The sequence below is a fragment of the Aethalodelphis obliquidens genome, unplaced genomic scaffold, assembly GCF_003676395.1.
Source record: "Aethalodelphis obliquidens isolate GAN/ISIS:26980383/991018 unplaced genomic scaffold, ASM367639v1 scaffold26, whole genome shotgun sequence".
Classification (NCBI taxonomy): domain Eukaryota; kingdom Metazoa; phylum Chordata; class Mammalia; order Artiodactyla; family Delphinidae; genus Aethalodelphis; species Aethalodelphis obliquidens.
Genome location: NW_020837970.1, coordinates 3,936,512 through 3,954,154, shown reverse-complemented (window position 1 = coordinate 3,954,154; position 17,643 = coordinate 3,936,512). Strand labels below are relative to the sequence as shown.

Here is a 17,643-nt window from a genome sequence, read left to right as displayed (position 1 = left end):
TCCAAAGTAATTAAAAATCACCTATATCATGATTAGGCTCTTTAAACTTAAAAGAAATTAATTTTTAAAACCCAGGGTAGGGCTTCCCTGGTGGCACAGTGGTTGAGAGTCCGCCTGCTGATGCAGGGGACACGGGTTCGTGCCCCGGTCCGGGAGGATCCCACATGCCACAGAGCGGCTGGGTGCATGAGTCATGGCCACTGAGCCTGCGTGTCCGGAGCCTGTGCTCCGCAACGGGAGAGGCCACAGCAGTGAGAGGCCCGTGTACTGAAAAAAAAAAAAAGAAAAAAAAAAAAACCCAGGGTAAATTTTTAAAAATCAGTGAAATTTATTTTGAAAATAATTGTTCAAGTTCAGAAGTCATGAGACTCTTTTGTATTATTTAGAACACATGATTTTTTTTAATCCAAGAAAATATTTAAAAGACAATCTAATTTTATTATAACTTTTAACTGGAGTTGAGAAACTCACTGTCTAGTTTTATTTTATTTATTTTTTATTGGAGTAAAATTGCTTTATAATGTTGTGTTAGTTTCTGCTGTACAATGAAGTGAATCAGCTATATGTATCTCTATATCCCCTCCCTCTTGGGAATCCCTCCCACACCCCACCACCACCTATCTAGATCGTCACAGAGCACCGAGCTGACCTCCCTGTGCTATACAGCAGCTTCCCACTAGCTCTCTGTTTTACACCTGGTAGTGTATTTATGTCAAACCTAGTCTTCCAATTCGTCCCACCCTCCCCTTCCCCCCCATGTCCACATGTCCATTCTCTACGTCTACATCTCTCTTCCTGCCCTACAAATAGGTTCATTTGTGCTGTTTTTCAGATTCCACATATATGTGTTAATATACGATATTTTTTTTCTCTTTCTGGCTTACTTCACTCTGTATGAGAGATTCTAGGTCCGTCCACATCTCTACAAGTGACCCAGTTTCGTTCATTTTCATAGCTGAGTAATATTCCATTGTATATATGTACCACATCTTCTTTATCCATTCATCTATTGTTGGACATTTAGGTTGTTTCCATGTCCTGGCTATTGTAAATAGTGCTGCAGTGAACATTGGGGTACATGTGTCCTTTTGAATTATGGTTTTCTCAGGGTATATGCCCAGTAGTGGGATTGCTGGGTCGTATGGTAGTTCTATTTTTAGATTTTTATGGAATCTCCATACTGTTCTCCGTAGTGGCTGTGTCAATTTACATTCCCACCAACAGTGCAAAAGGGTTCCTTTTTCTCCACACCCTCTCCAGCATTTATTGTTTGTAGATTTTTTGATGATGGCCATTCTGACTGGCGTGAGGTGATGCCTCATTGTAGTTTTGATGTGTATTTCTCTAATAATTAGTGATGTTGAGCAGCTTTTCATGTGCCTCTTGGCCATCTGTATGTCTTCTTTGGTGATATGTCTGTTGAGGTCTTCTGCCCATTTTTTAATTGGGTTGTTTGTTTTTTTGATACTGAGCTCCATGAGCTGTTTATATATTTTGGAGATTAATCCTTTGTTAGTTGCTTCATTTGCAAATATCTTCTACCATTCTGAGGGTTGTCTTTTCGTCTTGCTTATGGTTTCCTTTGCTGTGCGAAAGCTTTTAAGTTTCATTAGGTCCCATTCGTTTATTTTTGTTTTTATTGCCATTTCTCTAGGAGGTGGGTCAAAAAACATCTTGCAGTGGTTTATGTCAAAGAGTGTTTTCCCCTAAGAGTTTTATAGTGTCCGGTCTTACATTTAGGTCTTTAATCCATTTTGAGTTTGTTTTTGTCTATGGTGTTAGGAAGTGTTCTAATTTCATTGTTTTACATGTAGCTGTCCACTTTTCCCAGCACCACTTATTGAAGAGGCTGTCTTTTCTCCATTGTATGTTCTTGCCTCCTTTGTCATAAATTAGGTGACCATATGTGCATGGGTTTATCTCCAGGCTTTCTATCCTGTATGATTGATCTGTATTTCTGTTTTTGTGCCAATACCATACTGTCTTGATTACTGTAGCTTTGTAGTATAGTTTGAAGTCAGGGAGCCTGATTCCTCAGCTCCGTTTTTCTTTCACAAGATTGCTTTGACTATTCGGGGTCTTTTGTGTTTCCATACGAATTGTAAAATTTTTTGTTCTAATTCTGTGAAGAATGCCATTGGTAGTTTGATAGGGATTGCATTGAATCTGTCGATTGTTTTGGGTAGTAGAGTCATTTTCACAATATTGATTCTTCCAATCCAAGAACATGGTATATTTCTCCATCTGTCTGTATCCTCTTTTTGCATCTATGTTCATCAGTGATATTGGTCTGTAATTTTCTTTTTTTGTAGTATCTTTGTCTGGTTTTAGTGTCAGGGTGATGGTGGCTTTGTAGAAAGAATTTAGGAATGATCCTCCTCCTGCAATTTTTTGGAAGAGTTTGAGAAGGATAAGTGTTAGCTCTTCTCTAAATGTTTGATAGAATTTGCCTGTGAAGCCATCTGCTCCTGGACTTTTGTTTGCTGGAAGATTTTTAATTACAGTTTCATTACTTGTGATAGGTCTGTTTATATTTTCTAATTCTTCCAGATTCAGTCTTGGAAAATTGTACCTTTCCAAGAATTTGTCCATTTCTTTGTGGTTGTTCATTTTCTTGGCATATAGTTGTTTGTAGTAGTCTCTTAGAGTCCTTTCTATTTCTGTGGTGTCAGTTGTGATTTCTCCTTTTTCATTTCTAATTTTATTGATTTGCATCCTCTCCCTTTTTTTCTTGATTAGTCTGGCTAAAGGTTTATCAATTTTGTTTATCTTCTCAAAGAACCAATTTTTAGTTTTATTGATCTTTGCTATGTTTTATTTATTTCTGTTTCATTTATTTCTGCTCTGATCTTTATGATTTCTTTCCTTCTGCTGACTTTGGGTTTTCTTTGTTCTTCTTTCTCTAGTTTCTTTAGGTGTAAGTTAGATTGTTTATTTGAGATTTTTCTTGTTTCTTTAGATGAAATTGAATTGCTATAAACTTCCCTCTTAGAACTGCTTTTGCTGTGTCCCATAGGTTTTGGGTTGTGTGTTTTCATTGTCATTTGTTTCTATGTATTTTTTTATTTCTTTGATTTCTTCAGTGATTTCTTGGTTGTTTAGCAGTGTACTGTTTAGCCTCCATGTATTTGTGTTTTTTACAGTTTTTTTCCTGTAATTGATTTCCAATCTCATAGCATTGTGGTCAGAAAAGATGCTTGATGTGAGTTCAGTTTTCTTACATTTTCCGAGGCTTGATTTGTGACCCAGGATGTGATGTATTCTGGAGAATGTTCCGTGTGCACTTGAGAAGAAAGTGTATTCTGACACTTTTGGGTGGAATGTCCTATAAATATCAATTAAATCTATCCAGTCTGTTGTGTCATGTAAAGCTTGTGTTTCCTTATTTTCCATTTGGATGATCTGTACGTTGGTTAAGTGGGGTGTAAAGTCCCCTACTATTATTGTGTTACTGTCGATTTCCCCTTTTACGGTTGTTAGCATTTACCTTATGTATTGAGGTGCTCCTATGTTGGGTGCATAAATATTTATAATTGTTATATCTTCTTCGTGGATTGATCCCTTGATCATTTTGTAGTGTCCTTCCTTGTCTCTTTTAACATTCTTTATTTTAAAGTCTATTTTATCTGATATGAGTGTTGCTGCTCCAGCTTTCTTTTGATTTCCATTTGCATGGATTATCTTTTTACATCCTTTCTCTTTCAGTCTGTATGTGTCCCCAGGTCTGAAGTGGGTCTGTTGTAGACTGGTCTTGTTCTTGTATCCATTCAGCCAGCCTGTGTCTTTTATTTGGAGCACTTAATCCATTTACTTTCAAGGTTATTACTGATATGTATGTTCCTATTACCATTTTCTTAATTGTTTTCATTTTGTTTTTGTGGGTCCTTTTCTTCTCTTGTGCTTCCCACCTAAAGAAGTTCCTGTAGCAGTTGTTGTAAAGCTAGTGTGGTGGTGCTGAATTCTCTTAGCTTTTGCTTGTCTGAAAAGCTTTTGATTTCTCTGTCAAATCTGAATGAGATCCTTGCTCAGTAGAGTAATCTTGGTTGTAGGTTTTTCTCTTTCATCACTTTAAGTATATCCTGCCACTCCCTCTGGCCTGCAGAGTTTCTGCTGAAAAATCAGCTGATAACCTTATGGGGATTCCTTTGTATGTTATTTTTTGCTTTTCCCTTGCTGCTTTTAATATTTTTTCTTTGAATTTAATTTTTGTTAGTTTGATTAATATGTGTCTTGGTATGTTTCTCCTAGGGTTTATCCTGTATGGGACTCTCTGCACTTTCTGGATTTGGGTGACTATTTCCTTTCCCATGTTAGGGAAGTTTTCCGCTATGATCTCTTCAGATATCTTCTCAGACCCTTCCTTTTTCTCTTCTTCTTCTGGTACCCTTATAATTCGAATATTGGTGCATTTAATGTTGTCCCAAAGGTCTCTGTGATTGTCTTCAGTTCTTTTCATTCTTTTTTCTTCTGTTCCTTGGCAGTTATTTCCACCATTCTGTCTTCCAGCTCACTTATTTGTTCTTCTGCCTCAGTTTTATGTTATTGATTCCTTCTAGTGTATTTTTCATTTCAGTTATTATGTTGTTCATCTATGTTTGTTTGTTCTTTAGTTCTTCTAGATCTTTTTTTTTTTTTTTTTGTATTACGTGGGCCTCTCACTGTTGTGGCCTTTCCTGTTGTGGAGCACAGGCTCCGGACACACAGGCTCAGCGGCCATGGCTCACGGGCCCAGCCGCTCCGCGGCATGTGGGATCTTCCCGGACCAAGGCACGAACACATGTTCCCTGCATTGGCAGGCGGACTCTCAACCACTGTGCCACCAGGGAAGCCCTCTTCTAGATCTTTGTTAAACATTTCTTGTATTTTCTCAATCTGTGCCTCCATTCTATTTCTGAGATTCTGGATCATCTTTACTGTCATTACTCTGAATTCTTTTTCAGGTAGCTTGCCTATTTCCTCTTCACTTATTTGGTCTTAGAGGTTTTTACCTTGCTCCCTCATCTGTGACGGTTTTTCGTTGTCTTATTTTATTTTATTTTTTGATGGGTGGGATTGTGTTCCTGTTTTACTGGTTTTTGGCCTGAGGCTTCCAGCATTGGAGTTTGTAGGCTGTTGGGTAGAGCTGAGTCGCCGAGGTGAGGACCTCGGGGTGACCTCACTCTGATGAATATTCCCTGGGGTCTGAGGTTTTCTGTTAGTCCAGTGGTTCAGACTCGGAGCTCCCACAACAGGAGCTCTGGCCTAACCCTCTGCTTGTGAACCAAGAAACCACAAACCACAAGGGGGGAAAAAAAAAAAAAAAAAAAAAAAAAAAGGAAGAAGAAGAATAAAAGGAGCAGAACAATAACAGAGTAAAAAATAAGATTAGAAAACTAACAGATATGTTAGAAAGAATAAAAAAATAAAAATATAGATGAAACAACAACCAGAAGCTAAAACAGAACTACAATAGTAAAAAAGAGGAGAGGAAAGAAACAAAAAAAAGCCAGAAAAGGCCTTGGCTGTGTGGGGGGGTGGGGCTTAGGCAGGGGTGGGGTTTATGTGGTGGGCAGGGCCTATGCTTAGGACCCACAGGGCGGGAAAAGACCCTGGGTGGCTTGTGAGGCTTAGGCTCAAGGCAGCAGGAGGGACCTAGGAGTGCCTCTGGCCTTGGAGGTCAGAGCACCAGGTCCAGGACCCCAGCAGGCTCACTGGGCCCTAGTGGGTGGGGGGAATGCAGGGTGCTTTCCCCCGCATCCTCCGATCCTAGAGGTCCCCTCCCTGTTGGCCTCTCTTCTTCTTTCCCCTCACCTCCCTCCTGTGCCCCTAGGAGCCACGTGGCCAGAGGGAGCCCCAGAAGGCAGGGGACCAGACCTGGAAGCCCAACAGGCTTCCCGAGGCTTAGTGGGTGGGGGAAATGCCCTCCGCCCCTCCCCTATTCCTCCAATCCCAGAGGGCCCTCCCATCTGCCTCTCCTCCTCTTACCCCCCTTCTCCCTCCATCCTATGCCCTTAAGACCCTCACAACCCGACAGGGCCCGGGAGAATGGAGGACCAGGCCCGGGAGCCCAGCAGGCTTCCTGGGCCATAGTAAGCAGGGGAAACACCCTCCATGCCTTCCCTGATCCTCTGATCTTGGAGGGCCCCTCCCTGTCCACCACTCCTCTTCTCTGCTCAGCCCCGCCCCCCATCTCCCTCCTATACCCCTAGGACCAACGTGGCCCGGAGGGGGTCTTGGAAGGCGGAGGACCCGGCTGGGGAGCCCGGCAGGCTTCCTGGGGCCCGATTAGGCAAGGGAAACTCTAGGCGTGCTCCCACTGATATCTGAGCCCCTGAGGGTCCCTCCAGGCATGGGAACCCCTCCCTGCTCCCAGCCACCACTTCTCCTCCCCCCTCACTCCCCCCACGTCCTACCCATTGCTCAGGGGGTACTTCTCATCTCCTTGGGCGTCTAGGTCCCCCACCAGCGTGTGGCAGGCGCCCTAGTTGTGGGGAGACGTGAACTCCATGTCTTCCTACACCGCCATCTTGACTCTGCCCCCACCACTGTCTAGTTTTAGAAATCCTATTTTAATTGTAGCATTAATAATTATAATTAGTTGTACAATTAGTTATAATTATTTACAGTTATTACAACTAATTGTATAATTATGACCATACAATTTATAATTATTAAATAATAGCAATTTATATTTATTATATAGCTAACACATAGCTTTATGAAAGAAAAAATAAGTACCTTGTTTATAACTTGTATTTAAGTTCAGCAAAAACTATCTCAAAGAAGAGACAGTCTGCCCTTATTAAATGTACAACTAGTTCCTTGCTGATGCCAGTACTATTATATTACATTTCTGACTGATAATCAATATGTTAATTATTAAAATAAATAAGATGGCTTAAAAAAATAACATTTTCAGTCAAACAAAATAGAGAATTGATCACGATAACCCTGCATTAAAGGAAATACTAGCAGTTGTTCTTCAGGTAGAAGAATAAAAATGATCCCAACATTAATCTCAAAACTTCAGGGAGGAAAATGCGTAGTAAGTCTAGGTGAAATATGAATCTGTAAATCACTTATTGTAATGTCTTTGGGATTTAAAATATATAAATAGTTAAAAATGTAACAAACCATAACAAAAGTGAGGTAGGAAGTACATACATGGAGTTAAAGTGGTCAAGAATCTCTCATTGTTTGGTAAAAAATGGACAAATTTTATCAGACTTGAAACAAACATGTAATCTCTGTAATACAAATTTGGAAAAGAATATACAGTTAACAAATTAATAGAGGGAAAAATGTGATAATAAAGAATGATGAGGCTGTGCAGAAAAGAGTTGACATAGCACACTTGAGGCTAATTTCCTCAGATAGCCCTGCTTTGCAAGTTTGTTCCTTGGCTGGCATCTGGAAACTTGGATTTCAAGAAGGTTCCCATCACTCTATGATAAGAGTGCCTAATTGTTTGGAAAAACAGTATGGTTCATTCTGAACTCTGTTCCTTCTGGTAGTCGTAATTTTGGTACTTGGTAGGCAGAGGGTACATGCATGACTAGCCCCTAATGAAAATCTTGGGCCCTAAGTCTCTAGCGAGCTTTCCTGGTAGACAGTTCTCACATGTTGTCACAACTTACTGCTGGGGGAATTAAGCGTCTCCTGTGTGACTCCACTGGGAGAGGACTTTTGGAAACTTGCAGCTGATTTCCTCTAGACTTTGCCGACATGCTTTTTTTCCTTGTCGATTTTGCTCTGTATTTCACTGTGATAAATCATATCCATGAGTATGACTATATACTAAGTCCTGTGAGTCCTCTGAGTGAGTGATGGAACCCAGTGTGGGGGTGGTCTTGGGGACTCCAAACATAGAGACAAAAAGAAGAGAAGAGAGAACACAGAACAGGTAAGACAAATAGAAAGAATATATTAAGATTGTAAATGTAACCCAACTATATTAGTAGTTATAATAAACATGTTTGAACCATTTATGAAAACAGACCATTTGTTATGCCAGAACAGATACAACAGATTTTTAACACATTTATTTCATACATAGTATGTTCTCTGACCACAGTGGAGTTAAACTAGATATACAGTAACAAAAAGACCCCAAAAAACTAGACAATCTTTGTATATTTAGATATTTTAAAATGTACTTCTAAATAACCCCAGGCTAAAGGAGCAATCAGAATTGAAATTAGAAAGTATTTTTAACTGAATGATAATGAAAATGCCACATAGTAATGGTTGTAAGATTGGAGTGACATCTGAGAAATGGTGTAGTAGGCAGCTCCAAGTTCCTGTCCTCCCAGTCAAACTAGCAGAAACTGTCAGAATCAACTTTGTAAGAACTCTGAACAACAAAGTTTTATAGCAACCAACTGCATGCTCAAACAAGAAAAAGGCAACTTAGCAATGGAAGCAAAGTCTTTAGTGTTTTTACTTTTCCTTGCTCCATCCCCTCCCAGCTATGAGGCAGTCTTGAGGACAGCAGCCCATAGAGTACCAGGCCCTGGTTCTGGAGGAAGAAGAGCAGATCTTATTTGCAAATTATTGTGTCTGTATATTCTAACCTACCTGGGAGCTACCTGAAGGACTGACACAATGTGCTTATCTGTGTTTCTCCTAATTCAGAACTCAGGCCAGAAAAGCAAATTGTATCTCTGGTAAGATTTAATTTCCATAATATATAAAGGATGCCTACAGTTCAACAACAAAAGACAAACAACCCAATTCAAAAATGGGCCTGGTACTTAAAGATTTCTCCAAAGCAGACAGACAGTGGGCAATAGCACATGAAAAAGTACTCAACATTTGTTATTAGGGAAATGCAAATCAAAACCACAAGCAGATACCATTTCACACCTGGTAGGATAGCTGTAATAAAAACAATGGAAAATAAGTGTTGGTGAAGATGTGGACAAATTGGAAACCTCAGACATTGTTGGTAGGAATGTAAAATGGTGCACTGTGGAAGACAGTTTGGCAGTTCCTCTAAAAGTTAAACAGAATTACCATGTGGTCCAGCAATTCCACCCTTAGGTGTACGCTCAAAAGAATTGAAAAATTGAAAACAGGGACTCAATCAGATAGTTGTACGCCAATGTTCAATGCAACATTATTCACAATAGCCAAGAGGTAGAAGCCACCTAAGTGTCTATCAGCAAATGAGTAGATAAACAAATCGTGGCATATACATACAGTAGAATATTATTCAGGTATAAAAGGGAATGAAGCTCTCATACATGCTGCAATATGGTTGAACCTTGAAAAGCATTATCCTAAGTGAAGTAAGCCAGAAACAAAAGGATAAAGACTGTATAATTCCACTTACATGAAATATCTAGGGACAGATTTGCAGAGACAAAAAGTAAATTAGCAGGGAAGGGAGGAATGGGGAGTTATTGCTTACATGGGTACAGCATTTCTTTTTGGAAAAAAAGTTTGGAAATAGTGTTGATAGTTGCCGAGCATTATGAATGTAATTAACACCACTGAATTGTACACTTAAAAATGGTTAAAATGACAAATTTTTGTTATATATATTTTACAAGAAAAAAATTCTAGGATTAAAAACCCCCCAGAACTTGTCCCCATAAATAGCTAAAGCTATTCCTTGAGGATAGCTTATAATCTAAAATGACTATTAGAAAAGAAGACTCCATCTGGAATTATTTGAAAACAAAGAGAAAATTCCCATCTGGAGTGATTAAAAAATAATGTAGGATAAAGATAAGGTCAGAAATGAGCAATTTAGAATGTAGACATAAAGTAGAATCAACAAAGCCAAAAATTGTGCCTTTAAAAAGGCCAATAAAATTGATAGTCCCTGGCAGGAATATACAACTGTAAAAGAGAATGTACAAATAACCAATTCTAGGAATAGATAGTGTGATATAACTGTAGATCGTACAAATGGGAGATCACTGTAGGTCATAGCAGGATATTGTGAACAATTTTATGCAAATTTGAAAATTTAGGTAAATTACTAAATAGCACATTTACCAAACTGACTAGCAGTAGTAGAAAGGGAAACTGGCTCTGCAGTGCCAGTTTTGTCATAAAATAAGTGTGCATATGTGCATGCATCTGTTTTTGCATTTTTCTATCCCATCCTTCCGCAACTGGGGTTCCATAAGAGAACCAAGTGTCACAGAAAGTTGAGTGATTGTATTTTTAATTTTCTCAAAGACAGTATATAGCTGGTATTATTTTAGATCCAGAGGAACCAAGTTAATTCACTGCACATAATAGATGCTTAAGGGCATTAGGGCTTAAAACTTGTAGTTGAGAAGAGCTGCTCTAGTCTATTCCATTGATCCATTTGTTCATCCTGTGCTAAAACTACACTATCTTAAATATTGTGGCTTTATAATAAGTATTCATATCCTGAAGAAGTCTCCAATTTTGGTCTTCTTAAAGATTGTTTTAGGGCTTCCCTGGTGGCGCAGTGGTTGAAAGTCCGCCTGCCGTTGCAGGGGACACGGGTTCGTGCCCCAGTCTGGGAGGATCCCACATGCCGGCGGAGTGGCTGGGCCGGTGAGCCATGGCCGCTGAGCCTGTGCTTCCGGAGCCTCTGCTCAGCAGCGGGAGAGGCCACAACGGTGAGAGGCCCGTGTACCGCCAAAAAAAAAAAAAAAAAAAAAAAAGATTGTTTTAGCCATTCCTACTTTGCATTTCCATATACATTTTAGAATCACTGCAGGGCATTCAGAAATAGACATTTAAAAAAAATGATACTGTATCAATTAGATATCCATATGGAAGAAAATGAACTTGATTTCTACCTCACACCACACATAAAAATCAATTCCTGGAGGATTATCGTCTAAAAGTTAATGGTGAAATAACAAAGCTTTGAGAGACTAATACAAGAAAATGTATTTATGTCTGTGGGGTGGGCAACATTTCTTGAAACATGACACAAAAGTTACTGACAATGAAGAAAAAGATTGGTGGATTAGAATACTCTTCATCTGAAGAAACCACTGTGAGAGTAACTGCAGACTGGAAGGAGGTATTTGCAATGCATATAACCAACAAGAGACTTGTATCCGGAATATATAAAGAACTTTTGGGCTTCTCTGGTGGTACAGTGGTTGGGAATCCACCTGCAAATGCAGGGGACATGGGTTTCAGCCCTGGTCCAGAAAGATCCCACATGCCGTGGAGCAGCTAAGCCTGTGTGCTACAACTACTGAGCCTGTGCTCTAGAGCCCGCGAGCCACAGCTACTGAGCCTGCGTGCACAACTGCTGAAGTCTGCGTGCACAACTACTGAAGCCTGCGTGCCTAGAGCCTGTGCTCCGCAACAAGAGAAGCCACCGCAGTGAGAAGCCTGTGCACTGTAACGAAGAGTAGCCCCCACTCGACGCAACTAGAGAAAGCTGGCGTGCAGCAACGAAGACCTAACGCAGCCAAAAATAATAAGTAAATAAATAAATTTTAAAAGACTTCTATGCAACAATAAGAAGTAGACAAACCAGTATAAGAATGAAAATATTTTTTTAAATATTAAACAAGAACTTCATAGAAGTTATACAAATGAGTCAACATGAAGAGGTCTCAGTTCCGTTAGTAGTTGGGAAACATAAATTAAAACCCCAGTGATAAATTACATCCCCCAAAAGAATGGTTAAAATCTATGAAAAGACGAAAGTGTTGCTGAGGGTGTGGAGTGGTGCAAGTGCTTAGACACTGTTTATGAGAGTGTAAATCTGACAAAGCTTTGGAAAACTGCCATTATCTAATCAATTTGAACACAGCCTACCCTGTGACTCAGAAATTTCACTTCTAGGTGTATATCCAATGGGTATGGGTGCCCTTGTCCTTCAAATGAAGGTCGTTTATTTGAATGTTGGTTGTTTGCAACTTAATGCACATTTTTTTGTAGAGACAATATTATAAATTGATTGGGTTTGTATATTGGTGCATAATCATTAGTACCCAACTCTAACAAAAATCTTTGTAAATGTATCTCAAACTCTTAGTGGAATAAAATATGTAGACTAACCTAGAAACTTAATCCTCGTTTCTAACACTTTTTATGTAAGAAGGTAATCTTGTGTCATATACATTTGCACCTACAATGGTAAGGGCAAGAAGGACCCACACCATAATACCAGGAATATCTCTCTTCCCTTACCCCTTATGATTGTTTGTTTGTAGGTAGGGGGTACTTGTAAGTTGAGTTTATAGGTAGGTGAGTGCCTCTTTGTTCCAGTAAGAATTAACGTGTACATCTTCGTGACATCTCAGGGCCCTTCCAACTCAGAATTCTCATATTCTGTCATATTCAGAATTATGACTGGCACAGTAAAATAAAAATTTTTGTATGGCATATTGTTTTCATTAAATTTAGGAGAGTGATAGATTAAAAAGTAATTCAGAGATTATCTGATGCCAATCCCCATTTTTTTTTAACAGATAAGTAAACAAGCCCAGAGAAGTGACCTAAACTTGCCCATGTTACTCCCTCTTCATCATCATCAAAAAATAGTTACCATATGTAGTAGAGTGTCTGCTGTTATACACATTAACTTATTTAATTGCCAAAACTACACCTTTTACAGATAGCAAAACCAAGGTACAAAATTTAAGTAACTTGTATAGGTTTAAACCTCTCCACTATAGTTATTCTTTTAGCCTAATAGTACTGGTAACTGGACAGAAATTTTAACCTATATTGATATAGCACCTTTTCTGAGCCAGGCACTGGCAGAAAGATTTTTAGTGATGATTATTGAAAATAAAAGGGTTGTTTTGTCTAGAAAAATTAATTACAATGTCTCTTTTCACATGCATTCTGATTTTTCTTGGGATGAATGGAGAAAGGGGTATTTTTTCAAAATATTTTAAAAATAATGTAAATATCTTTTATGCATTTAGAAAAAATTCATTTAAATTGCAGATACATATTATTTTTAAAATGGTAAGAGATACATGGTCCTCGAATTTAAATTTCTGTCTTTTTTAAAACAGTATTGAGCTCAGAGAATTGGAGAAGAAATTAAAAGCAGCTTACATGAGTAAAGAAAGAGCAGCTCAGATTGCTGAAAAGGATGCCATCAAATATGAGCAAATGGTAATCATGTTTCTGGTCATTATGTTTTCCATATTTTTAGCTTCATTTAGATAACCAAAAATAGACCAATTTTTGGAAAATTGTTACATTCTATACAGAATTTACACTGTTAGATTTCTCAAATACTTTTATACTTTGCAGATCCTTAAGGTGTAAGAAATTATGGATATTGAGCTTTGTGTAATTTAATAGTAGAACCTTTCAGAGACACAAGGAATTAGGTTGACGCTTAGAATGAACAGCTATATTCAGTAACTCCCAGCATTCTTGATGGTCTCTAACTGATTATTCTCTGACAAACCAATACAAGTTGTTAGCATAATCAGTGTATTTTAGAATGTTACTAAATTTTTAATTTTTAAAATGTTTTAAAAAATAAACTGTAAGCAGGAAACTTTTCTGTTTCATAAATATCAATCTTTTCTTCTCATGTTTTCCTCTATTTTTATCCTCTTTTCTTACTCCTGACCTACTGTGCATTACTGGTAATAGTTACTCTTGGGCAAAGGAGTTTCAGACACATGCAGCAGTAGTGTTGCACAGTATAATATAAAATAGGGTTTATTAACACTTAAAAGCAGGGTGTACGTCATCACTTGAGCTCTCGTTGTCACTCATAAAGGCTAGACATAGATGAAAAGGTCTGATTGCAATGTTACACAGTCTTTTAAGTTCCCTTCTCTCATTTCTCTATTACTTTGTAGAGCATTTTGATAGCAGAGTTCCCCCTCTCCTAGATCCCTTTCAAAGATGTTATACGGCTATTAAAGAGAAAGAGGTAAAGGGAAATAGTTTGGCTTTTAAAGTTGGCCAGAATATATTATATGTTAAAAGGAAAAAAAGCAAGTTGCAAAAAAATTTGGAGAATAATACATTTCACAGTACATTTTTTAAAACTTGTACATGTATGTATGTGTATATCAGCATCTGTGTGTGCATGTATATACACACACATATGTGTTCTGTATATCAACACACATGTTCACACACACATAGAATTAGAGGGGTGATATCAAAATACTTGACCAGTGCAGTGTTATACAGGCTTCAAATAAGAACAGATGCTGGCCATAGTGAAATGTGTGTGTGCATGTGTGTTAGTATAGAAGAAGTCTGGTGGGTTGTACAGCATGCTGTTAACATGATAACCTTTGGTGTGACAGGTGGTAGGAAAGGGTAAGGAGACTTCACTTCATGAGCCATACTCTACCCTTTAAAAAATAAAGTAGAACATAAACAATGTACTATTTGACCAGTAGATTGCAGTTTAATTATTTTGATAATTGAGATTATTCGAGGCAGTTGTAGATATTTATTCTGGCTGTTGAAAGAATTGCTGTTATTTTCTAAATAAAATTGATCCACAAAAATTAAAGTCAAATACTCCTAGGACTTGACTAGGTGTCAGGATATTTAGGTGCTAGTTTTGGCTCACTCTCTCAGCCTTAATTTTCTTATCTGTGAAATGAGAACATTGTACTTCTATAAGTGTGTGATAATTTGTACATACATGTTTTTGTCTTGTCATATTTTTTCTATAGAGCCTAGTACAACATGTGCTAAGAAAAGAGAAGGAAAGAAAGAATTTTGGTCAAGTCATATTAACAGTGTATATGTTAAAGGCATCAATTAGATCAGGAATGGCATTAGCATTCATATTTTAATCTGTTTCTTCTTTTATGTTTGATGCTGCTAGCCATTCTAGCATTTGGGATGTGATCCCAATGGTAAAGGATGACTTTTTTTTTTTTTTTTTTTTTTTGAGGTACACGGGCCTCTCACTGTTGTGGCCTCTCCCGTTGTGGAGCACAGGCTCTGGACGCGCAGGCTCAGCAGCCATGGCTCACGGGCCCAGCCACTCCGCGGCATGTGGGAGCTTCCCGGACTGGGGCACGAACACGTGTCCCCTGCATCGGCAGGCAGACTTTCAACCACTGCACCACCAGGGAAGCCCAAGGATGATTTTTTTAAAGTGCCCTAATATATTTACTTTAAAACATTTTGTTAAATGATTTCAAAATGCTCAAAACAAGTAAGGAGGTTAACCCATTCAAGAAGCAGGGTTGTGTCTAACTCAGAAGGAATTGTCTTGAATGAGTGAATGAAAACCTAAGAAAACAGGCACAGTGACATATGTGACCCTTTTATTAAATTAAAGTGATTACCAGGGGCCTTTAATAAATGAGAAAGAGGAGACTTCAAAGGCCAGTAGCAGGAAAGAAAATTTAGGCTGAGAGAAACTTAAGAGCTGCTCAGAGCTATTTAATAGCAGACCTGTATAAAAAAGATAGTACTGTCCTTACTCTAAATAGCAGCCAATACCCAGTGGAGCTAAAATTTGTGAAAATTGCCTACATCAACTTTTAAATAGATGAAAAAGATGACTACTGCTCTGGCAGTTAACATAGTTGTTAACAAAGCACTTCTAATTTTACTTACTGTTTTTCAAATGTGGAGTTTATTCTCCTTATTGCCCTGAGAGAGCTACTTGAAGGAATAGGAAAGCCTCTTTAGGGTTTGACTCATCATTCAAACCCTTCAGGTGACAGTGACTTACCTTTGCTTTTTACCTACACAGTTACATAATATTTTATATAACAGGCTTTATAGTATTCAATTACATCTGCTAAAAGTATTCTATCCTACTGTGCTCAGATTTGAAAGTGGAAAGATGAATTTTGTTTTAATAACAGAAACGTGATGCTGAAATTGCCAAAACTATGATGGAAGAACACGAGAGATTAATAAAGGAAGAGAATGCTGTGGAGGAAAAACGAAACAAAGTAAAAGCACAGTACAATCGTGACTTAGAGAAACAACTTGAAGAACAAGGAAAGAAGAAGCAGGAAGCTTATGAGCAACTGCTGAAAGAGAAACTCATGATTGATGAAATTGTTAGGAAAATCTATGAAGAAGATCAATTGTAAGTTTATCCCAACTTTCTTACATGCCTAAACATTTACATTAGATTTATCTCAGGCTTGTCATGAAGAGGAAATCACCTAAACAGTGCCCAGTACATGGTAAGTCCCAGTAAATGTTATCACATAAACTGAGACCAAGTCTTCTCTTTTTTTATAAATTTCTTTCTTTCTTTCTTCATGGCTGCGTCGGGTCTTTGTTGCTGTGTGCCAGCTTCCTCTAGTTGCGGCGAGCCGGGGCTACTCTTTGTTGTGGTGCGCAGGATTCTCATTGCAGTGGCTTCTCTTGTGGCGGAGCACAGGCTCTAGGTGTGCGGGCTTTAGTAGTTGTGGCTAGCGGGCTCTAGAGCGCAGGCTCAGTAGTTGTGGCACATGGGTCTAGTTGCTCCGCGACATGTGCGATCTTCCTGGACCAGGGCTCGAACACGTGTCCCCCACATTGGCAGGCGGACTCCCAACCACTGTACCACCAGGGAAGCCCCCAAGTCTTACTTATCTTTGTTAGCATGATAATTAATTGTCTGATAGTTAAGAAATACTTATTGACAATGGCTAAACTTTGATTTTCTTAAGTAAGCCCATATCAAGAGAATTTGTTTTCTGTTCAGTTTCCCTGGTAGACAGCTAAAGTGTAGAGTGCTGTGAAACATATATAAACAGGTGGTGGCCTTTCTGAAGTGAGATGCATAAAACATCATAATAGGTTAGAGAAGAGGCATAGTAGTAGTTGACTCAGAGAAAATTCATATCTGTTATTATATTTAGTGGCACATAGTAAACACTCAAAATGTTTGTTGCATGAAAGAATGAAAAAATTGTAAATAGGGAAGCCATTTTTCTCCACATCATTATCAACTGAAGGAAATGATACTTACATTTTTTGATATTTTATTATTATTTCTGTTACTATACAACTGCATTCACTATTGCTTTTTAGGGAAAGACAACAAAAGTTAGAAAAAATGAATACAATTCGAAGGTATATAGAAGACTTTAAGAAAGAGCAGGCTCTCTGGAGAAAAAAGAAACATGAGGAAATGGAAGAAGAAAACAGAAAAATCATAGAGTTTGCCAAGATGCAGCAACAAAGAGAAGAAGATCGGTTGGCAAAAGTTCAAGAAGGTGAAGAAAAAAGGCTACAGCTTCAGAATATGGTATTAAAATAACCATTTCTTTAACACTGGAGAAATTCTGAAATATTTGTCATAGAATTTGATTCCTTTACATGTTTGTGTGTTTTTTTAAAATTTAATAGCTGACTCAGAGATTGGAAGAAATGCTGCGACAACGTGAAGATTTAGAACAAGTGCAACAGGAATTATACCAGGAAGAACAAGCAGAAATACATAGGAAGAAACTAAAAGTAAGTTTTGGAAATTGAAGGAATGATTAACATAGAGAAGAGTATCATTTTGAGATGAAGCAGTAGAAAGATAATAGATTTAAACCTAACCATATTGATAATTACCTTATATGTAAATAGTATAAACACTACAGTTAAAAGAGATTTTTAGGATGGGTAAAAATGCTAGACCCAGGCAGCAGTTCACAAAGTGCATCAGAAGCATGATGCAACTCTATTATCTACAAAGGAACATAATTTAAATATGAAGACACATATGGTTTAAAAGCAAAAGGATGGAGAAAGATATACCATACC

General features: G+C 38.2%; 1 protein-coding gene across 5 annotated transcripts in view; it reads left to right on the top strand.

Annotated features, from left to right (window-relative positions):
• The window catches only part of MNS1 (meiosis specific nuclear structural 1), an 83,917-nt gene that overhangs the window by 44,949 nt on the left and 21,325 nt on the right, over positions 1–17,643 (top strand). For 3 of the 5 annotated variants that reach the window (XM_027123096.1, XM_027123095.1, XM_027123093.1), the window contains 4 exons: positions 12,960–13,062; positions 15,756–15,985; positions 16,921–17,137; positions 17,239–17,346. In XM_027123096.1, the coding sequence (XP_026978897.1) occupies positions 12,960–13,062; positions 15,756–15,985; positions 16,921–17,137; positions 17,239–17,346 (658 nt within the window). The remainder of the gene's footprint in view (positions 1–12,959; positions 13,063–15,755; positions 15,986–16,920; positions 17,138–17,238; positions 17,347–17,643) is intronic. The other 2 variants (XM_027123097.1, XM_027123094.1) reach the window with 1 other exon arrangement.